Source organism: Heptranchias perlo, chromosome 24, assembly GCF_035084215.1.
Source record: "Heptranchias perlo isolate sHepPer1 chromosome 24, sHepPer1.hap1, whole genome shotgun sequence".
Classification (NCBI taxonomy): Eukaryota; Metazoa; Chordata; class Chondrichthyes; order Hexanchiformes; family Hexanchidae; genus Heptranchias; species Heptranchias perlo.
The window spans coordinates 4,007,709-4,031,024 of record NC_090348.1 but is presented as its reverse complement, the minus strand read 5'-3'; the positions used below and the strand labels follow the sequence as shown (position 1 = coordinate 4,031,024).

The following is a 23,316-nucleotide window of genomic DNA, read 5'->3' as shown; positions in this document are numbered from 1 at the left end:
CGCAAAACGCGACCCCAACCCAACGTGTATGCACTTGCCGCCATTTTTACAGTGGCAGGTAGTGAAACGTGCATGTGTCTCGTCTGGGAGAGATGGACACTTCATTAACGCATTTAAATCAGGCTCCAACAGAGCAATTGGGAGCCTGATTTACATTGAACAGCTGCCGGCCGAGTTTCCCAAGGCTCTGGAAACCCAGCAGCAAAGTGGAGGTGGGAGCTGCCGGTTGCAGATGGTAAATATGCTTTTTACAGCACTCCTTGTGGGCCAGGAGGAGCAGGAATGCTCCCCGGAGCCCCACAAGGAAGCCTTTGGCCTCCCTTCTGTCGATTGCAGCCTCTGTCTACTCCCTGCCACGATCGGCGACCCCAACCCCTGATCTGCAGCCTGCCCACCTCCCGATTGCCGGGGACCTTCCCCGCCCCTGCCTTGCTGTGTTTCCCCCACACCTCCCTGCCAATATCGGGGCCCATATTCCAGTCTCCACTCACAGAGACCCACACACAGCGTTGTGTTTAAAACAGAAAGCCAACAGCTTTGAACTAGTCGGTTTGTCGATAGATTTTCTTCGAGGTGTAAGTTTGTTCCACCACTCTTTCAGGCAATGCATTCCAGATCATAACAACTCCCTCTTAAAAAAAAATGTTCATCTCCCCTCTGGTTCTTTTACCTATTACCTTAAATCTGTGTCCTCTGGTTACCGACCCTCCTCCCATTGGAAACAGTTTCTCCCTATTTACTCTATCAAAATCCCTCATGATTATGATCCCTAGGTCATGCTATCTAGTCACCGGGCAGAAAAGGGGGCACTCCGGATTGTAAAGGACACGAGGTTCACTTGCGGGAGTGGCTGGTGTCAATGAACCCAAGAAAATATCCAACATGGAAACCCAAATATTGTGAGAGATGGTTTATGATGTCAACTGGATGGGTCGGGGTGTATAGGGCAAAGGGTTATGGCCTTGAGCTTGTCATGCGCTTGCGTGTAGATCTTAAAAAGTCCACTCTACACGTGTTAAGGATGGCTTCTTGTCAAGTTGACAAAATTCCTGACTGTTATCTGCTCCAACTCAGTTTTAAGTATGGAGCTAAAACTTTGCTGAGGAGGAAACCCTAGGATTTATTTTAAATTGCTACATCCTTGGCTTACACTTTCCGCGGAAGCCACCTCAAGTTATGCCTCAACTCAACCTAGCTTTAGAAAGCTCTCACTCGGTGCCTCAACTGTCAGTGAGCTTGTCCCAGCAACCAAGCCTGTATCCCCAAGAATATGAAGACTAACTGTGCATATCTAGACTGTAGAAATTCCGCTATATTAGAGAAAAACAAATAATGTTGGTGCAAAACTTTTTGGACTGCTTTCTACTGACCAATCCATGGGGAGGAGCCAATAAGAACACACTCCGTTAAATTGAGCTCATCTAAAACTCTGCTGCCCGTTTCCTACTCACACCAAGTCCCGTTTCACCCATCACCCCTGTGTTCACTGACCAACATTGGCTCCTCGATCCAGCAACACCTCGATTTTAAAATTCTCATCCTTATGATCAAATCCCTCCACGGCCTCACCCCTCCCTATCTCTGTAACCTCCTCTAGCCCTATAACTCAGATCTCTACACTCCTCCAATTCTGGTCTTTTGCACATCCCTGATTTTAATCGCTCCATCACTGGTGACCGTGCATTCAGCTGCCTAGGTCCTAAGCTCTGGAATTCCCTCCCTAAACCTCTCCACCTCTCTCTCCTCCTTTAAGATGCTCCTTAAAACCTACCCCTTTGACCAAGCTTTTGGTCACCTGTCCTAATATCGCCGTATGTGGCTTGGTGTCAAATTTAGTTTGATAATCGCTCCTGTGAAGTACCTTGAGTCGTTTTATTATGTTAAAAGCGCTGCTTAAATGCAAATTGTTGTTGTTGTTGAAGCACTAGATAACTGGTGCAAGAAGCACAGTATCTATGAATTCAGCTCTCTATGACTTTAAGCGAACTGTTCTCATGCCCAGGTTCTGGCACGGACAGAACAACTGCTGGGAGAAAGGTAGGCCACATACCTATATACTAAACAGTAATAATTCAACAAGGAATATAGCAGCAGTGAAGCAAGCAAGCAGAGGAGAAGTATGTGATGAGAGTTTTAATTTGTTGCTGTTTGATAAATATGCTATTTGGGTCAATCAGGTGCGTACAGTTTTGGTCTCCTTATCTAAGGAAGGATATCCTTGCCTTGGAGGGGGTGCAACAAAGGTTCACTAGATTGATTCCTGGGATGAGAGGGTTGCCCTATGAGGAGAGGTTGAGTAGAATGGGCCTATACTCTCTGGAGTTTAGAAGAATGAGAGGTGATCTCACTGAAACATAAGATTCTGAGGGAGCTTGACAGGGTAGATGCTGAGAGGTTGTTTCCCCTGGCTGGAGAGTCTAGAACTAGGGGGCATAGTCTCAGGATAAGGGGTCGGACATTCAAGATTGAGATGAGGAGGAATTTCTTCACGCAGAGGGCTGTGAATCTTTGTAATTCTCTACCCCAGAGGGCTGTGGATGCTGAGTCGTTAAATATATTCAAGGCTGAGATCGATAGATTTTTGGCCTCTAAGGGAATCAAGGGATATGGGGATCGGGCGGGAAAGTGGAGTTGAGGTCAAAGATCAGCCATGATCTGATTGAATGGCGGAGCAGGCTCGAGGGGCCGTATGGCCTACTCCTGCTCCTATTTCTTATGTTTTAAGTATGCTACAGGCTTTACATGTGACACTTTGAGGACTGATGGGCGTGCTGGATGCCAGACTTCCAAAGCGTTTTGTACAATTCATGCAGTAATACTATTGAATCCACTGTACTATTAACTTATGTTTGACATTTCAGCAAACCCAATCACTTCAGTTAAGAAGAAATGCACCGTTCACATTCTTATTCGGTGTTTGCGATGAAAACTCTACGGAAGCGAGGATTGAAAAGGCAGCATTTACCTCATCTTCGCCTGTAGACTGCCCCCAGGAGAATAACTTGGTTGAATACTGTAGCTCTGCTATCGTCTTATTCACTTTTTCAATGGCTTCATTATAGTGCTGAACCTGCTTCTTCAAGCACTGTATTTTATGTGTCCTGCGGGGTAACATTACCCATTAGTCACTTGTGTGATGATTCGCAATCTTTGACTTTCAGTCGCCTTTATTGACCGAAGGGAGGGATGTCAGCGAGGTGCACGGAGCCCATCTGCTGGACACCTCATTGGTCACTACTGTTCGAAGACACAAGTTTTGGATTTCGGCTTATTTGCTGTGCGCATAATTAATAGAACTCAAGTGAAATATAAATCGTATGTGTTACTGTCATAGGAGGGGGAGAGGCACAGTGAATCTCAATCTATTCTGCTCAAACTCACCTTAAAGCCTTGGTTTAGAGAGCACTTCCTGCTGCACAGGTGGCCGTCCTCACCATCTCCGGGAGTGAACCTGAAATATTAGCCCCAATTTGTGCCGTACTGCGACAGCAGCATTGGACTGCGGGACCCCTCCTACCAGGCCCTGAACAGAGACTTCTCAACTTAATTTCACATCCAGTGGAGAGAATACACTTTGATCCTTTCAATCCGCTCAGTTTCAAAGGTCAATGGACAGTGTTGAAACCCACTATAATATGCAGTCCACCTCCCCCCGCCCCCGCTAATTTTGATATCAAATATTGATTAAGCATTATTTTTAAGTATAATTTGGTAACTGTCAGTGTTTAGGTGTCAGGCTGTGGCTCAGTAGTAACACTCTCAACTCTGAGTACAAGCCCCACTCCAGAGACTACAGCACAATATCTAGGCTCACACTCCAGTGCAGGGAGTGCTGCACCACCGTCTTTTGGATGAGATGTTAAACTAAGGCCCTGTCTGCCCTTTCAGGTGGACGTAAACGATCCCATGGCACTATTCAAAGATGACCGGGGAGTTCTCTCCGGTGTCCTGGCCAATATTTATCCCTCAACCAACATCATTAAAACAGATGATCTGGTCGTTAATCTCATTGCTCTTTGTGGGAGCTTGCTGTGCGCAAATTGGCTGCTGCGTTTCCTATATTACAACAGAGACTACACTTCAAAAAGTACTTCATTGGCTGTAAAGCGCTTTGGGACATCCTATGATCATGAAAGGTGCTATATAAATGTAGGTTCTTTCTTTCTATCCTTACTTATTACACACTGGAGCTAAAGGGGGATTGTATTAGTTGCAGAAATATAATACTGAACAAACATTGTAAAGGGAGAATTCTCCGCACCTATTGGTGTCTCAGTCAGCCTTTATATATTTTATGCAGTAAAACTGGAATTTAAAGAGTGGAAATCATTAAGTTCTAATCCAGTGGCATCATGAAGAGCAATATTGGTCCTAAGGACAGGACAGCCTGTGAGTGCACTCCCTTCAGAGAGAGGTACATTCAAAATGGCTTCTCAGGCTACAGGTAGAAATGTTCTAAAGCAGGGATAGGTTGAAGAAAGGGTCAGGGCAAAGCAAGGATCAGTGTACAGATACTTCAAAACAAATACACTTCACCTTCAAGGAACCTCACTGCAAAATAAATATCACCGTAAGCTTTTTTCAAAAAAAAGTCAAAAGTTGATAAATAGAACTACATGTAAATTCTATGTATCAACTTTTATGACTTTTAAAGAAGTAATAAAACTGACAAAGATATTGAAAATTATATACCCAACCCCCACAATAATAATAACGGAAACAAAAGAAGAGAAAACAAAATAGAGCATTGCCCACTCGGGCATCTTAAGTGCATCTGAGCAGTGAGTTAGCGATTGGCACTGGCAGGGTCCTGAAATCAGGCTCTCAGGCTGGGCTCTTTACATAGCGCTAGCAGCTGGATTTTGGACATGCCAACCATTTATTCCAATAATGAGGACTAACTGGAACCAGAACTCCCTTTAATATAATTAAAAAGAATTAAAAATACACAAAATTGTGTTCTCAGCTATGATAACGAAGAATACAATATTTTATATGAACATGGGAACAGGAGTCAATTTAGCCCCTCGAGCCTGCTCCGCCATTCAATTAGACCACAGCTGATCTGTATCTCAACTCCATTTACCCACCTTTGATCCATATTCCTTGATACTCTTACCTAACAAAAATCTATCGCTCTCGGTCTTGAAAGCTCCGATTGACCCCCAGCATCAACAGCCTTTTGGGGGAGAGTGTTCCAGATTTCTAATACCCTTTGTGTGAAGTGCCTCCTGATTTTACTCCTAAATGGCCTTGCTCTAAGATTATGTCCTCTCGTTCTTAATTCCCCCACCAGAGGAAATAGTTTCTCTGAATCAATCCTATCAAATCCTTTTAACATTTTAAACACCTCGTCCGATCACCCTCAACCTTTTATACTCAAGGGTATAATAATGCTTCATTACCAGTAGAGTTGTCTAGATTTCATTTCTTGTTTTCCTAAAAGATGTAGCTGAACTAGTCATTTCCTGTTCCAAAAGAAATTAAGATTGGCTAGCTGGTGTCCTGTGGTGTTGCTTGGTGAATTGGCGGTTTTGTAAAAACGGGGCTGTTAAGCTAAGTATTATCATATTGGACACTGATTTATCAGATTGGGCACTGATTTATCAGATTGGGCACTGATTTATCAGATTGGGCACTGATTTATCAGATTGGGCACTGATTTATCAGATTGGGCACTGATTTATCAGATTGGGCACTGATTTATCAGATTGGGCACTGATTTATCAGCATCAGGAGGGCCCTGGGAAGATTCAGAATGGAGACTGGGGTCCAGCAATACTGGAAAACGTCAAGAATAACCGTGATGCTACAGAGCGCTCCAAAAAACCTGTTCCCGTAACTTCAGCTATTTGTTTATGATACATTAGTCACTGGACTTTTCTTCACAACTCTAAGGCTGCCATCATAATCCACTGGGAAGATGGATCCCTCTCTAAAACTATAACTTTGTGCTCAAGCGGAATCACTGTTGTAATGTCGGAAACGTGGCAGCCAATTTGCACACAGCAAGGTCCAACAAACAGCAATAAGTTAAATGACCAGGTAATCTGTTTTAGTGATGTTGGTTGAGGGATAAATGTTGACCAGGACACTGGGAGAACTTCCCCGCTCTTCTTCGAATAGTGCTGTGGGATCTTTTAAGTCCACCTGGCTTAACGTCTCATTGAAAAGACGGCACCTCCGATACTGCAGCACTGCCTCAGTTGTGCACTGAAATGTCAGTCTAGATTATGTGCTCAAGTCTCTGGAGTGGGGCTTGAACACACAACCACTGCATGTGGCAGCAAGTTCCACATTCTCACCACCCTCTGTGTAAAGAAATTCCTGCTAAATCCATTATCTGATCAGTTAGTGGCTATCTGATATTTATGCCCCCTCGTTCTGGACTCACCCTTGAGTGGAAGAAGTTTCTCCACAAACGTGTGGATTATGTCCCACTTTACCCAAATGTAAAGACATCGCACAGATTCTACTTTATTACCAAAGATTTTGATGATGAGTGATAAGTTTATCCCCAAAAGTCAAATTTCTATATAAAGTTCTTTTACAACAAGGATAATATACAAACATTGAAAGATCATACATACATGCGCTCCTTTGTTGCAGCAAAGTCCTGATTAATGCACTCAATGTCCTCTTCAGATTCATTACAGGTCTGGAAAAGCGAAGTATTCTGTTCTTCCAACTGAAAGAAAATGTCCAATACTTCCTGCGGGTCCTTAAAATACATCTCCTCTTCCTCAGAGTGAAACAAGCACAATAGATTTTAGTTAGAAGCCCACATTACAAGGCACGTGCAGGAATCAATTATTGGTGGAAGATAAAGGGATCACAACAGGATATTCCTAATATAAATTGGCAAAAGTGTCATTCAGCAACACTTCATTTCCTTATTTTTTTAATCTTTTATAGAAATTCATTACATATCTGACGAGCGTATTGGCAGATTAACTTGAAAAAAAAGCACAAAAGATGGAAACTTTTGTTCTGGCGTGGCTCACTTTACCCAAATGTAAAGACACTGCACAGGTTCCACTTATTTTGGTGATAAGAGTGATAATTTTATCACCCTGAACTGAGTCAAATTTCTATATAAAGTATGTTTATTATTACTAATAACCTGTTTTCCCTCACATACCCTAGTTATTAAGTTGCTGTTAGCGTTACGTTAAAATGTAGTGTGTAGGAGTCTGCAGTTTATTTTAGCAGCCAGATGAGAACCGTACACAGTTACCAGAAGAATCTTACAGCTATTTGTGGGACCTTGCTGTGTGCAAATTGACTGCTGGGTTTCCTACATTACAAGTGCATTTATACCCCACTAAATACCTGTCCCACTCTCTATTTTTACTAACATTTCCTCACAAAAAAGTGTTATATTAGTAATTATTTTCAGTAAGAAACATACTATGACTGTTTAAATGGATTTGTCATATAATGTGGTAAATATCTGTGTTTACAGACTGACCACAATTCACGAATCAGTTATTTTGCTTGCCTCATTTGTGGAGATCTTTGTTGTGTCACATTAACAGGCATAACACACATTCTCGGGGTAATTCCTTGATCAACTGCTCCCAGGGACCATAGCTCGGAGAATTGGGGCTACGATCTTGTAGCCCCGTCTCTGATCCACCAGCCCTACAGCACAGCTCTACACTTGTATCACGCAGTTATCTCCCATTTCCTTAAACTTGTGCTGCGGAAGTTCCACCCAACTATTTGTGTATGGCCATTCCCACCCAAACGTTAGACTCCCAATTCAGTGGGTAACACTCTCGCCTCCAAGTCAGAAGGTTGTGGGGTCAAGCTCCACTCCAAAGACATGAGCACATAATCCAGGCTGGCACTCTAGTGAAGTACTGAGGAACTGTCGGAGGTGCCATCTTTCGGATGAGATGTTAAACAAAGGCCCCATCTGCCCTATCAGATGGATGTAAAAGATCCCATGGCATTATTTCGAAGAGCAGGGGAGTTCTCCCCGGCAACGAGGTCTTAGGTGAAAGGACAGTGGTGAAAATTTGTGAAAACACATTGCACTTAGCTTTCTTGGTGTTGTTATGTTTTGTTATCCAGTATACGTGTGCCATCAATATTTGTCACATAATTAACATAATTCATTTCTATAATAAAAATAATTATTGAGGATATCACAGCTGCTGCTCTAGTGTCAAAACAGCTCAATTGTATTCACTTCAAATAAAGATCTTTAATTTATATAGCACCTTGCATATTTACAGGACATCCCAACCCACTTCTCAGCCAATAAGTTACTTTTGAAGTGTAGTCCCATGGTATTATGTAGTCAACTGCAGCAGTCAATTGACACACAGTAAAATCCTATAAATGGCATATGAGGTAACTGACGAGTTTATCTATTTTTGGTGGTGTTGGTTGAGGGATTAATGTTGGCCAAGACAACACGAGAACTCCCTTGTTCTTACTCAAATAGTGCAGTGGGATCTTTTATCCCTTCAACAGATCGATGAGGCCTCAGTTTAACATCTCACCCAAAAGACATAAGCTCCGAAAGATGGCACCTCTGACAGTGCAGCACTCCACTGAAGTGCCAGCCTAGATTATGTGCTCGAGTCCTGAAATGGGGCTTGAATTCATGATTTCCATTTTCAGAGACAAGTTAACCCAATTGATACCACAAATAAAAATGTAATTCGTAACTGGAAAAGGCAGGATACAGTTTATAAAACTCATGAACAATACTTAGTGAATATCAGCCATGGATCAGGAGAGTTTTCTCTCTCGAGATAAAGGGTATACCTGTCGTCTGAGTTTATCTAGCATCTATACTAAACTTGTAAAGTGACCATTTAATCACGTTCCAGGATATCTACCCTAGATTATTTCTAACATACCAGATTACTGTCATTGAAACCAAATTCTTTTCTCTTATCTTCAGCAACAGGTTCCTTTCTGATAAGAAATAAAATAAATAAGCTTAATTTCATTCCAAATGAAGAGCATGACTTGAGAATATTTAGACACAGGAAAGTGCTCAGTAGTCCCACATACCACTGCGGTAAGCATGGGATTGACTGGCCAGACAACAGATTAATTGCTGCCATGATTCAGGAACTGGGGAAATCGGACATCCCACAATGGCACCTGGTTCCCCCCTACACTCCCTCCCCCACTCCCAAGTGGTTCTATGATTGGGCTTAATGCCACATTGAGTGACTTCACATAGAAAGCCCAAGAATTTAATTAAAGAAAATGAAGGCCTGGGGTAGCAACTAAAGATTTCCTGGTCTTCGGATCGACGTCCCACCCAGAATTATTTGTGCCAATTTGAACAGGGTGGTACAGGTCAACTGTATGTAGGAGGGTGCATTTAAAAGGGACATGGGCTTTTTTTTTTGTAGTTCATGGTGCTATGTGGAGAGGTTGGAGTAGCGGGGATTGTTCTGTTCAGATTAGAGAAGGTGAAGGGGAGATTTAATAGAGGTGTTCAAAATCATGAGGGGGTTTTGATTTTTTTTTAAATTCATTCTCGGGATGTGGGCGTCACTGGCAAGGCCGGCATTTATTGCCCATCCCTAATTATCCTCAAGGTGGTGATGGGCTGCCTTCTTGAACCGCCGCAATCCTTATGGCGAAGGTACTCCCCACAATGCCGTTAGGAGATAAATACGGAGAAACTGTTCCCACTGGCAGGAGGGTTGGTAATGAGGGGACACAGATTTAAGATAATTGGCAAAAGAACCTGGTGGGAGACGGAGACATTTTTTTACGCAGTGAGTTGTTATGATCTGGAACGCGCTGCCAGAAAGGGGGTGGAAGCAGATTCAATAGTAACTTTCAAAAGGGAATTGGATAAATACTTGAAAAGGAGAAATTTGCAGGGCAATGGGGAAAGAGCAGGGGAGTGGGACTAATTGGATAGCTGTTTCAAAGAGCTGGCACAGGCACAATGGGTCAAATGGCCTCCTTCTTTGTCTTAAATGTTTTATGTTAATAGAAATGTTCAGATCAACAAAATCTCTAAAAACGCAGAAAGGAAATCATAAAATCATTGGCCCCAATATTTATGGGGAGGCGGAGAGGAGGCGGGGGTCAAAAATGGCGGAAGAACCTGGCTTCAATGATCCTATGGCCTCGAATTTAACCCCCCACCCGACGGGCGGGAGAGGGTCGGGGAGTGGGGAGGACGTTAAAATATCAGGATCGGGCAACCTGACCCCATTCCCACCCCTTTAAATTTTAAAGTGTAGAATTCAGGCTATGGATGAGGCTCCAGCCAGGGGGCCTAATTAACATACCAAAGTTGCAGCCGGATGACATAATCGGCGCCGTGACTTAAATCTAACAGTGAGGGGGAGGCCCGACCGTGGGATTCCCGGCAGCTGAACCAAGGCTGGTGTTGCCGGGTCCCCAAGGTAAGTGGCTCTTTCAGCATTCCTTGTGGGCTAGGAGGAGCAGGAGTACTCCCCCCAGGCCCCTCAAGGAAGCCTTCCCCTCCCACCCAGCCCCGATCTCCACCGCGCCCCCTCCCACCCCTGATCACTGCTGGAGACCGTCCCCAAGGGTCCTGCAGCTAGTGTTCCCTCCGACCAACCGCCCAGGCTGTCCGTTTGCCGGATGGGAGGCGGAGCTACAATATGTTAATGAGGTCCTGTCGGTAAGATCGGCGGGACCTCCGCATCCCTGGCCTCGCCGGGTTCTTCCGCCATAGGCTGAACGGTCCCCTTCCGTGCTGTAACCTCTCTATGATTCTATGATTCAATATCGCATGGTCTGCAGGCCCTGGCATGCCTCTCTGCCAACGATCTAGGGAAACTGACTCTGCAGCCCATCAGCTGCTGAAACCCTCGTCCGCGCTTTCGTTACCTCCAGACTCGACTATTCCAATGCTCTTCTGGCCGGCCTCCCACTTTGCACCTTCCATAAATTTCAGCTCATCCAAAACTCTGCTGCCCGAACCCTAGCGTTAAAATTGTCATCCTTGTTTTCAAATCCGCTCTCCCTATCTCTGTAACCTCCTCCAGCCCTACAACCCTCCAAGAACTCTCCGTTCCTCCAACTCTGGCCTGTTGCACATCCCTCACTTCCTTCTCCCCAACATTGGCAGCCATGCCTTCAGCCCTCTAGTCCCTAAGCTCTGGAAATCCCTCCCTAAACCTTTCCGCCTCGCTCTCCTTAAAATCCATCTCTTTGGTCACCTGTCCTAATGTCTCCTTCTTTGGCTCGGTATCAATTTTTGTCCCTTTACGCTCCTGTGAAGCGCCTTGGGATGTTTTACTACGTTAAAGGTGCTGTATAAATGCAAGTTGTTGTTGCCTCCTCCAGGTCAATAACCTGGTACATGGCATCTGCTGCAAGGAGGCCTGCGGCCAACATGCACCATAGAACCAGAAGTCAGCGTCAGTTGCCTCCCTCAAATGCTATGCCCCCACCTGCTTACAGGCTAGCGTAGGGATCACATGCATTAAACCGTTAATTTACTACCCACTGATGTATGAAATAAGTGGACTACTCCCTAGGCCATGAAGTCAGATCCCACCATGGCAAGTTGTGAAAAAAAATTCAATAAATCTGGTCATTTGTGGGCTGGCACCGGTGAAATGATCCATGAAAACTGTCAGATTGTTGTAAGAGCCCAACCGGTTCACCAATGTCCTTCCGGGGAGGAATCCTACACGTGACTCCAGTTCCACATTACATGGCTGACTCTTAATGCCCTCTAAAGGAGTCTCAAGAACAAAGCACTAAGGAAAAGGTGCACCATCACCGTGGGCAACTAGGGATGGGCAATAACTGCGGCCTTGCCAGTGTCACCCACATCCCAAGAACAAATTATATATAATGTCAGTTCTGTACTTTATATGTCCTATTAGCGAACCCCGAAAACATTAAAAGACAAAGGTAATTGGTCCCAGAAGAACTGGTTACCTTTTTAAAAATTAATTCTTGGGAGGTGGGTGTCGCTGACGAGGCCAGCATTTATTGCCCGTCCCCAGTTGGCCCTTGAGATGGTGGTGTGCCTCCATGAACACCCGCCTCTCCTCCCCCCTCCCCTCCCCTCCCAGCAGCAGGGTACTGTTCTGATGCCCCATCGAGCTCTCGAGTCGGGTCTCTCCACAGGCGTGAGCTGCCCATCCCAAATGTTAAAATGGCTCGGCCCTCCCCGGGATTTGGAACAGGGTCAGCCTCCTTCCTGGCCGGCAGCGGTGGAGTAGGGACAACAGAAACTCCGGCCCTTCTGATTTCATCCCTTTTCTGTTTCACTGTTAAGTTGCTGAAGTAAAAGGAGTTTGAGGCATTATCTGTTTTGTCACGTGTTCCTTCACCTTTCTCCCAGCCACGAAGTAGCTGACTGGGAAGCTGTGGGGATGGAGAATGGTATCGACTTGGACTCTCTAAGTCTGTCCGACTTGTGAAACGGCAGATCTAAAACATAGTAAGCGGAACAAATGTAAACGATTAGCGATTTGTTGCGTTTCACATGTTTCTTGTGCTCTATCACACTACACACCATCCACTGACCAAAATGCTGGGCACATGACCTTGCTTCCAGATCTCGTGAGACACAGCTGTCAACAGCTGCTCTGGTTGCTTTGGCGCCTGTAATTCCCTCACGCCTCCATGAAGCGTCTCTGGGGCGCTTGTCTACGTTGAAGACGCCAAAGTCCTTGTAGCTTAGTGCGAGCCCACCACGCAACGGTCATTCCCCGACTCGAGGTCAATGGGCGCAGTCTCTATCGCTGCGCGTTGTTGGAGTTTCGGGCGTGCCGCTTTCCAGAACGGTTGCAAAATGGTGGACCGTGCTCCGCCGGAGCCCGAGCTTCCCCCTTACAGCCACGCACGGTCAGAATGCTCTTCCTGGCCCACAAGCAGTGCTGGAAAATCACTTACCTGCTGGATCCGGCCAATCTCGCCTCCTTTCAGCGGCCGGGCTTCCTGAGCTCTGGGAAACTCTGCCTGCAGGCATTAAATTCAAACGGCTCCCAAAATCTGAGGAATGGAACCTCATTAACATATTACAATCACTGACCTGCCTCTCGAGAGCGGATTACTCAGACACCCCCAAGCCCACCGCGGTTAAACCAGAAGAAGGTGCGTTCGCAGCGGGTTTCCCATTCATCCCACCCCCCCACCCCCTTTCGAGGGGTTTAAAACTCCCCCCCCCCCCCCCGCCAAGTGATTCCATAACTGCTTGTTAACTATCACCACAGGTGTGTCACAATTTGACTGCTGCTTTTTTTTGTCACCGCTAACAAAATAGTTTCTGAAGAACAGCACATCCCAACACGGAAAATTCAAAAACTTGGCCTTCCCTCATGGGTCATAAATTAGAGTGAAAAAACACCCATTTCACCTGCAGAAAAAAAAGCTCGTAATGTTGCTGGCATGAAAAGTTTTTTTAAAAAATCAAAAGGTAGCAGACTTCATTAAGTGAATGCCTGTAATAACTGGCTCAATAATTCAACAACTACTTGTATATATCATTCAACAACTACTTGTATACAGCACTTATCATTCAGAAACCATCCCAAGGGGCTTCACTAACGGGGAGACAGGGAGAATAATAGGTAAAAGCAGTGAAACGTAAAGATATCCAGCCATGATATGAGATTTCGGAGATGTGTGTGAAGGGGAGAAGGGTTCAGGGAGGGAATTCAAACAGTTTGGCCAAGACATTTGAAAGGGGTAAAAGGATGAGAGACACACAAAAATCTGGAGTCGGAGGATTGCAGGACATGGGAGGGGATGTAAGGCTGGAGGAGGTTGCAGAGACAGGGCAGAGCGAGAACACGGAGGGACTTGAAGACAAGAACAAGGACTTTAAATTCAACGCGTTGGGGACTAGGAATTGGTGTAGGTCAGTGAGCACGGGAGTGATGGGTGAGTGGCATTGAGTCTGGGCTAAACATAAAACAAGGAGTTTATGAAGGATGGAGGAGGTTGAGTCTGGAGATGACAAAAGCATGGGTAAGGGTTTTGGCAGTGATGTGGTGGAGGGGTTACCAACCCTCCAGGATTGTCCTGAAGTCTCCAGGAATGAAAGTTTAATCTCCTGGACACTGCTGCAAGCAAACCGGGAGAAAAATCACAGAGGCGTTGAAAAAAAGTGTTTTCTTCATTTCTCTTGAACACTCTTGTTTATTACTTATAAAAATATTGGAGATGGGAAAAACAGGATGTTTGACCGGGTGGGGCAGGGTGGTCGGAGGTGCGCGGTCATGTGATGAAACCTCCAGGAACACGTCCAACCAGAGTTGGCAACCCCAATGGGGTGAGGTAGGAGGGCAGGTGATGGATGGGATGTGGTTTGCGGCCTGGCTCTGGGTCAAACAATTCCCGATGAGTCACAAGTGCTCACGTTAGTTTCCACAAGTATTGGGGGCTGTTACTGGTTTCTCCGCCTGAATCCAGCGGAGGCCGTTTTGGTCTCACAGAGAAAATTCTGTTTCCTTTAAGTGGAGGTGGTGGACCATCTACTAGAAACCACGTCACAAATGGCTTTTTTGCTTTGGTGTGGTCCTATATCCCTCACACAGGTTGGGGTGTCTGCTTGAAAGCCAGAGATTCTTGAATCCTTTGCTTCCACAGACATAAGTACAGTCGCTATACAAAGAGAAAGCAAAGTGCTTTAAAAGATAAAGCACTGGGCAACGAACTCTAGCGCCGATCAATTGCTTTGTTTATACAGGCCATCAGAAGCAATTAACCTCTCAGCAACAAAAATATATATTCTACAAATATTTATATCTCTGCAAAGTCCCAAAACCCCCAGGAAGGAGATCACGGCAGGAAAAGTGTCTCACTGCAAGCATCAAGCGTGGAGTGGGAGTGTGCACCTGTTTCAATGAAGCAAAACTCTGTTGATTTTTTACCATGATGTGGAGATGCCGGTGATGGACTGGGGTTGACAATTGTAAACAATTTTACAACACCAAGTTATAGTCCAACAATTTTATTTTAAAATTCACAAGCTTTCGGAGGCTTCCTCCTTCCTCAGGTGAATGTCAAGAAATCCTCGAACCTCTCGCATTTATAAATCACAGAACAATACCTGGTGATTACAGATAGTCTTTTCAACTGCCCGTTGCCAAGGCAACCAAAGTGTTCAGACAGATAGGTGTTACCTACAGGGCCACCGAATATACAAACGGCCAGAACAAAAAAAAACAGAGAAAGAGGCAGAAACATCCGGAAGGAAAAGACAGCAATTGACCCGTTATATTAAAAATAGATAACTTTTGTTCGCTGGTGGGGTTACGTGTAGCGTGACATGAACCCAAGATCCCGGTTGAGGCCGTCCTCATGGGTGCGGAACTTGGCTATCAATTTCTGCTCGACGATTTTGCGTTGTCGTGTGTCTCGAAGGCCGCCTTGGAGTACGCTTACCCGAAGGTCGGTGGCTGAATGTCCTTGACTGCTGAAGTGTTCCCCGACTGGGAGGGAACCCTCCTGTCTGGCGATTGTTGCGCGGTGTCCAACATTTTCATGCACAAGTTCGAGCAGGACTTCTTCACTGCACAGGACCTCCAACCAACGCTATACACCAGATACATCGACGACATTTTCTTTCTATGGACCCACGGCGAAGAATCACTAAAGAGACTACACGATAACATTAACAAGTTCCATCCCACCATCAAGCTCACCATGGACTACTCCTCAGAATCAGTTTCTTTCTTGGACACACGAATCTCCATCAAAGACGGGCACCTCAGCACCTCACTCTACCGCAAGCCCACGGACAACCTCACGATGCTCCACTTTTCCAGCTTCCACCCTAACCACGTCAAAGAGGCCATCCCCTATGGACAGGCCCTGCGAACACACAGGGTCTGCTCAGACGAGGAGGAACGCGATGGACACCTACAGACGCTGAAAGACGCCCTAGTAAGAATGGGATATGACGCTCGACTCATCGATCGACAGTTCCGACGGGCCACAGCGAAAAATCGCATAGACCTCCTCAGAAGACTAACACGGGACGCAACCAACAGAGTACCCTTCGTCGTCCAGTACTTCCCCGGAGCGGAGAAACTACGCCATGTTCTCCGCAGCCTTCAACATGTCATCAATGACGACGAACACCTCGATATGGCCATCCCCACACCTCCACTACTCGCCTTTAAACAGCCACCCAACCTCAAACAAACCATCGCTCGCAGCAAATTACCCAGCCTTCAGGAGAACAGCGTCCATGACACCACATAACCCTGCCACGGTAACCTCTGCAAGACATGCCAGATCATCGACACAGATACCACCATCACACGAGAGGACACCACCCACCAGGTGCATGGTTCATACTCCTGTGACTCGGCCAACATTGTCTACCTCATACGTTGCAGGAAAGGATGCCCCAAAGCATGGTACATTGGCGAGACCATGCAGACGCTGCGACAACGGATGAACGGACACCGCGCAACAATCGCCAGACAGGAGGGTTCCCTCCCAGTCGGGGAGCACTTCAGCAGTCAAGGACATTCAGCCACCGGCCTTCGGGTAAGCGTACTCCAAGGCGGCCTTCGAGACACACGACAATGCAAAATCGTCGAGCAGAAATTGATAGCCAAGTTCCGCACCCATGAGGACGGCCTCAACCGGGTTCATGTCACGCTACACGTAACCCCACCAGCGAACAAAAGTTATCTATTTTTAATATAACGGGTCAATTGCTGTCTTTTCCTTCCGGATGTTTCTGCCTCTCTCTCTGTTTTTTTTTGTTCTGGCCGTTTGTATATTCGGTGGCCCTGTAGGTAACACCTATCTGTCTGAACACTTTGGTTGCCTTGGCAACGGGCAGTTGAAAAGACTATCTGTGATCACCAGGTATTGTTCTGTGATTTATAAATGCGAGAGGTTCGAGGATTTCTTGACATTCACCTGAGGAAGGAGGAAGCCTCCGAAAGCTTGTGAATTTTAAAATAAAATTGTTGGACTATAACTTGGTGTTGTAAAATTGTTTACGATTTTTTACCACCAATTGCTTATCATAGTAGGTACACCACAGGAGGCGGCCATTCAGCCCATCATGCCTGTGCCAGCTCTTTGAAAGAACTATCCAATTAGCCCCATTCCCCTGCTCTTTCCCCATAGCCCTGTAAATTCTTTCCCTTCAAGTATTTATCAAATTCCCTTTTGAAAGTTACTATTGAATCTGCTTCCACCGCCCTTTCAGGCAGCACATTCCAGATTATAACAACCCGCTACGTAAAAAAATATTCCTTCATGTCGCCTCTGGCTCTTTTGCCGATCACCTTAAATCTGTGTCCACTGGTCACCGACCCTTCTGCAGCTGGAAACAGTTTCTCCTTATTCACTCTATTAAAACCCTTCATGATTTTGAACACCTCCATCAAATCTCCTCTTAACCTTCTCTGCTCGAAGGAGAACAATCCCAGCTTCTCCAATCTCTTCACATAACTGAAGTCCCTCATCCCTGGTACCATTCTAGTAAATCTCTTCTGCACCCTCTCTAGGGCCTTGATATCCTTCCTAAAGTGTGGTGCCCAGAATTGGACACAATACTCCAGCTGGGGCCGAACCTGTGTTTTATAAATGTTGCTCTCAACATTTGTGAACAGTTACTCCCTTTTCACGATTCTCAATTAAAATTAGCAACGCAAGAGGCATCTCCACTAAATAACAGCACTCAGAATTTTCTTAAAATCCTGATAAAAGTGTTACAAACATCTTCAATAACTGTACTCTACAGATCGCAACAACAGCACCCTCACTAATAAGATAGCCACACTGTACAATAACCTCTCACCCTACTGCTCACAGTCCAACACGTGGAACAAAGCAGAACCTGGGCTTTTTTTTTATTCGTTCATGGGACGTGGGCGTCGCTGGCGAGGCCAGCATTTATTGCCCATCCCTAACTGCCCTTGAGAAGGTGGTGGTGAGCCGCCTTCTTGAACCGCTGCAGTCCGTGTGGTGACGGTTCTCCCACAGTGCTGTTAGGTAGGGAGTTCCAGGATTTTGACCCAGCGACGATGAAGGAACAGTGATATATTTCCAAGTCGGGATGCTGTGTGACTTGGAGGGGAACGTGCAGGTGGTGTTGTTCCCCTGTGCCTGTGCTGCTCTTGTCCTTCTAGTGGTAGAGGTCGCAGGTTTGGGAGGTGCTGTCTTGGCGAGTTGCTGCAGTGCATCCTGTGGATGGTAAACACTGCAGCCACGGTGCGCCGGTGGTGAAGGGAGTGAATGTTTAGGGTGGTTGATGGGGTGCCAATCAGGCGGGCTGCATAATCTTGGATGGTGTCGAGGTTCTTGAGTGTTGTTGGAGCTGCACTCATCCAAGCAAGTGGAGAGTATTCCATCACACTCCTGACTTGTGACTTGTAAATGGTGGAAAGGCTTTGGGGAGTCAGGAGGTGAGTCACTCGCCACAGAATACCCAGCCTCTGACCTGCTCTTGTAGCCACAGTATTTATATGGCTGGTCCAGTTAAGTTTCTGGTCAATGGTGACCCCCAGGATGTTGATGGTGGGGGATTCGGCAATGGTAATGCCGTTGAATGTCAAGGGGAGGTGGTTAGACTCTCTCTTGTTGGAGATGGTCATTGCCTGGCACTTATCTGGCACAAATGTTACTTGCCACTTATGAGCCCAAGCCTGGATGTTGTCCAGGTCTTGCTGCATGCGGGCTCGGACTGCTTCATTATTTGAGAGGTTATGAATGGAACTGAACACTGTGCAATCATCAGCGAACATCCACATTTCTGACCTTATGATGGAGGGAAGGTCATTGATGAAGCAACTGAAGATGGTTGGGCCTAGGACACTGCCCCGAGGAACTCCAGCAGCAATGTCCTGGGGCTGAGATGATTGGCCTCCAACAACCACTACCATCTTCCTTTGTGCTAGGTATGACTCCAGACACTGGAGAGTTTTCCCCGATTCCCACTGACTTCAATTTTACTAGGGCTCCTTGGTGCCACACTCGGTCAAATGCTGCCTTGATGTCAAGGGCCGTCACTCTCACCTCACCTCTGGAATTCAGCTCTTTTGTCCATGTTTGGACCAAGGCTGTAATGAGGTCTGGAGCCGAGTGGTCCTGGCGGAACCCAAACTGAGCATCGGTGAGCAGGTTATTGATGAGTAAGTGCCGCTTGATAGCACTGTCAACGACACCTTCCATCACTTTGCTTTTGTAGTTAATGACTGTATTTTGACAGTTTAAATGGGACACACATCACTGTGGGCACTGGCCAGCCATGGCACGTTGAGAATTGAACACTGATACATTCAACATTTGTGTTTGTAAAGTGTTTTCCACATCGAGGATTATTTCTCCAAACTTCTAGCCTACACATTAAAATTCCATTTAGCGCAATATATTGCACTGAAAGGATACAAATGGAAAGATTTGGTATCAATGTTATCTTCATTCTATCAAGGATAAAACATTCTCTTTAGCACAGTCAGAACAACATACCTTGTGTGACAAATGAATGCAATGAATAGGACGATAAATTTCCCGTTCCGCTTTCATTCCAATCAGCTTCTGCAGCAGACAATGCTTCTTTCCTTTTCTTCTCCCTCCATTCTTCAGGAACCAGTTGATCAATAATCATCTTTGCAGCCATACATTCCTTCAGAGCTTGCTGCTGTTTTGTAATACAACTACACAATATAAAAAAAAACTATGATGCAAATTGAGTAACTACAGAAATTGCCAAAAATACTACTGGGTTCAGCCATAGCTCGGTGGGTGGCATTTTCACCTCTGAGTCAAAAGGGTTCACAGACTTGAGCACATAACCCTAGCTGACTCTTCCAGTGCAGTGCTGAGGGAGTGCTGCACTGTCGGAGGTGCCATCTTTCGGATGAGACATTAAAACGAGGTCCCGTCTGCCCTCTCAGGTGGATGTAAAAGATCCCACGGCACTATTTCAAAGAAGAGCAGGGGAGCTCTCCCCGGTGTCCTGGCCAATATTTATCCCTCAACCAACATCATTAAAACAGATTATCCGGTCTTCATCACATTGCTGTTTGTGGAATCTTGCTGTGCGTAAATTGGCTGCCGCGTTTCCTACAACAGTAACTACATTTCAAAAGTATTTAATTGGCTGTAAAGTACTTTGGGATGTCCCGAGGTCGTGAAAGATGCTCTTTAAATGCAAATTCTTCTTTTTTTTCCATGACAGGTTTTTAAGATGACTAAAAACTTTACTCACCCTCTTTAAATGCAAGTTCTTTCTTTTACTACTAAACCAGAAAAAAAAGGGACACTATCTACAGGCATTATAGAGATGACTCAGAGCAGGCCGAGTGCCTGTATCTCCGACATAGGGCCGTGCTGCACTTTTGAGTGACGATACTGACATCCATCAGCGAGGAAATGCCGACCAAGATGGTTGCCACATTGCAAGAACTCTGTGCTTTTGGGGCTAAGCAGCAGAGGGCGATGACTTCACATGGTCTGCCTGCTACGATGTCTTGGATGGGGTTCTGCTATCCAGGAAGCCATCCAGTTGGGCCATCCTGGATACAGATTGCAATCAACAATGTGGGAAGGTTTCTCTGAACTAGTGTGGTCTTACCTCAAACATATCGCTACTAAAAGGCCATTCAGCCCATCACTAGTGGCCAAATTAGGGGACCACTGAAGCATCAGTATTAAACTCAGGCCAACAATCTGTCCCTCATGTCTTATAGCTCTTAGCACATAGCTCCAGCTAGCAAAGTCAATGGCACTAATCCATTCACCGCAAGTATATGAAGCACTGAGCACTTTACCATCACTGATTGCTGCTGATGCCTTTACAACTCCCTTAGGCACATTTAACCTCATGGGTTTCTGGACCAGCACAGTTGCTCAGTCTTCAGTACCGCACTGAAGTTTCAGCATAGATTATGGGCTTAAATATCTGGAGCAGGCCTTGAAAATGTTGGCCAGGACACTGGGGAGAACTCCCCTGCTCTTCTTCGAATAGTGCCATGGGATCTTTTATGTCCCTCTGATAGCGCAGATGGGGCCTCGGTTTAGCGTCTCATTTGACAGTCTCCGACAGCGCAGCGTTCCCTCAGTACTGCACTGCAATGTCAGCCTGGATATTGTGCTCAAGTGGGACTATGAACCCACGGCCTTCTGACTCAGAGGTGAGAGTGCTGCCCACCGAGCCACGACTCACCACACTTTAAATTAAAGTGTTATTTCTTCTTACCATTGGGGGTTTTTACAAACACCTGAGAGCAGATTTTACATTATGTCGTTATGCACGCAGTTTATATCACGCCTACACGCTCAAAACAAACATTGCATAAGTTACCTTTTAATTCTTAGCAGTTGATCAGTAGCTATCTTTACTTCAGCCATTCGGTGAGATTTTTCTTTTGTTTCTTCCTCTGCTCTAAAAGAATATATTAAAGCATTAACATGAGTTGTAAAGGATCTCATAGAATCATAGAGACAGCACAGGGGGCCGCCATTCGGCCCATTATGCCTGCTCTTTGAAAGAGCTATCTAATTAGTCCCACTCCCCTGCTCTTTCCCCATGGCCCGCAAATTTTTCCTGTTCAAGTATTTATCCAATTCCCTTTTGAAAGTTACTATTGAATCTACTTCCACAATCCTTTCAGGCAGCGCATTCCAGATCATAACTCGCTGCGTAAAAAAAAATTCTCATCTCCCCTCTGGTTTTTTGCCAATTATCTTAAATCTGTGACCTCTGGTTACCGACCCTCCTCCCAGTGGAAACAGTTACTCCTTATTTACTGTATCAAAACTGCCTCCCAATTTTTGAACACCTTTATTTAAATCTCATCTGCCCCTGGTTCTTTTGCCAAGTATTTTAAAAATCTCAGAATATTAAGTGGGCCGGCGGGATTTCGACACGAATAAATGCGAAGCAAAGCACGGGAAATGTGATAAACCGTTGCACAACGAAGGGGTCCTACTTTGAGAATAAGCACAAATGCCTACAGAATAAGCAATTGAGATAACCGCCCCTCGCCAATCGCAAAAGGGGAAAACGGGAAAGGATGTGTGTGGGATTACCAATTCTGTACTGAAAGTACCAAGGGGAAGTTGTTGTACAGGATAAATATATTCCATTAAAAAGACGACTAGACTCATCTTAGGATGCCATGGATAAATAAAAAAGGGTAGAAACCAATTAAAAGAGGAGGGGGCCTGTTAGGACTATAAGAATAATAATGAAAAGACTAAAAGAAGAATATGAGAAAAAAAGAGGTTAAGAGCAGAAGGAAAAGTATGCAGAAAAGAAATTCAAAAAACATTAAAAAGGAACAGTGAAATATTTCACAAGTATATCAGTGAAAAGGAAATTGTTAAAAGTGAGGTGGGTCCCCTGAGCTACGCTGCATAGTGCGGTCAGTATAGAGTCGTGTACTCTCCCACTCAGTGAATAATACCACATTGTGAGTTGCAATGCATAATGCGGGCAGTATAGTCTTTTACTGTCCCACAATGCCATATTGGATCGAATTATTTCTTTAAAATTACTCAATTCAATAAATGACTACCACTCCTAAAATACCGTAGAATTGCTTCTGTTCTCCTACTCTGACTTTCCATCATTAAACGTTCAACAGTCAGTTTACTTTCCATGAGTTGTTTTTCATCATCAATCAGCTGTTGCTGTTTTTTATGGACTGTTTGTTCCAAGGATGCTATTGTTTCTTCTTTCGCTCCTAATGAATACTACAGGGAACCAACAGAGTTTGAATTAGGGACGTGAAGAAGACACCTTGCCATTGCCTTTATAAATGAATCAGACGTTGTCATTTGAAAGTGAGCAGCACGTTATATTTACCTGACACTCGAGAGGAATCAGCATCTCATTATATTTACAGCATCCATCACCAATCAGCGTTACACATATAAATTTCTGCGTCACACTTGCGTTTAATTGGCTCAAATTTCATATTCATATTCATAAAAGAGCAACAAATCACAACTGCACTGATCTGGCAACGTATCAATCAGAAGGCTCAGGTCTGGGCTGTGCTGGGACGGGTACTGTACCAAGTGCCTGTGGTACTGGACCAGCAACCCAGAGGTCGTGAGTTCAAATCTCACTATGGCAAGTTGGGAAATTAAACTCATCACTAATTTGTGTGCTAATACCCCCCCATTAATGCCCTTCAGGGAAGGGAACCTGCCGACCTTACCCGGTCTGGGCCTACAGGTGACTCCAGTTCACTGGACTGTGGTCAACACTTAATGCCCTCGCGGCAACTAGGGATGGGCAATAAATGCAGCCTTGCCAGTGTCATCCAAGAACAAATATTTAAAAACTGGGACTAGCAAGGACAAAAATGACTGGTAGGGAAAAGGATGTATGAAAACAACAAAACCAGAACG

General features: G+C 45.3%; 1 protein-coding gene across 2 annotated transcripts in view; it reads right to left on the bottom strand.

Annotated features, from left to right (window-relative positions):
• The window catches only part of LOC137341505 (coiled-coil domain-containing protein 38-like), a 52,440-nt gene that overhangs the window by 13,934 nt on the left and 15,190 nt on the right, over positions 1-23,316 (bottom strand). The window contains exons 7-13 of one of the 2 annotated variants that reach the window (XM_068004625.1): positions 22,490-22,653; positions 21,260-21,340; positions 19,423-19,610; positions 12,309-12,408; positions 8,877-8,934; positions 6,591-6,742; positions 2,966-3,101 (exon numbers count right to left, since the gene is read on the bottom strand). In XM_068004625.1, the coding sequence (XP_067860726.1) occupies positions 2,966-3,101; positions 6,591-6,742; positions 8,877-8,934; positions 12,309-12,408; positions 19,423-19,610; positions 21,260-21,340; positions 22,490-22,653 (879 nt within the window). The remainder of the gene's footprint in view (positions 1-2,965; positions 3,102-6,590; positions 6,743-8,876; positions 8,935-12,308; positions 12,409-19,422; positions 19,611-21,259; positions 21,341-22,489; positions 22,654-23,316) is intronic. The other variant, XM_068004626.1, reaches the window with a different exon arrangement.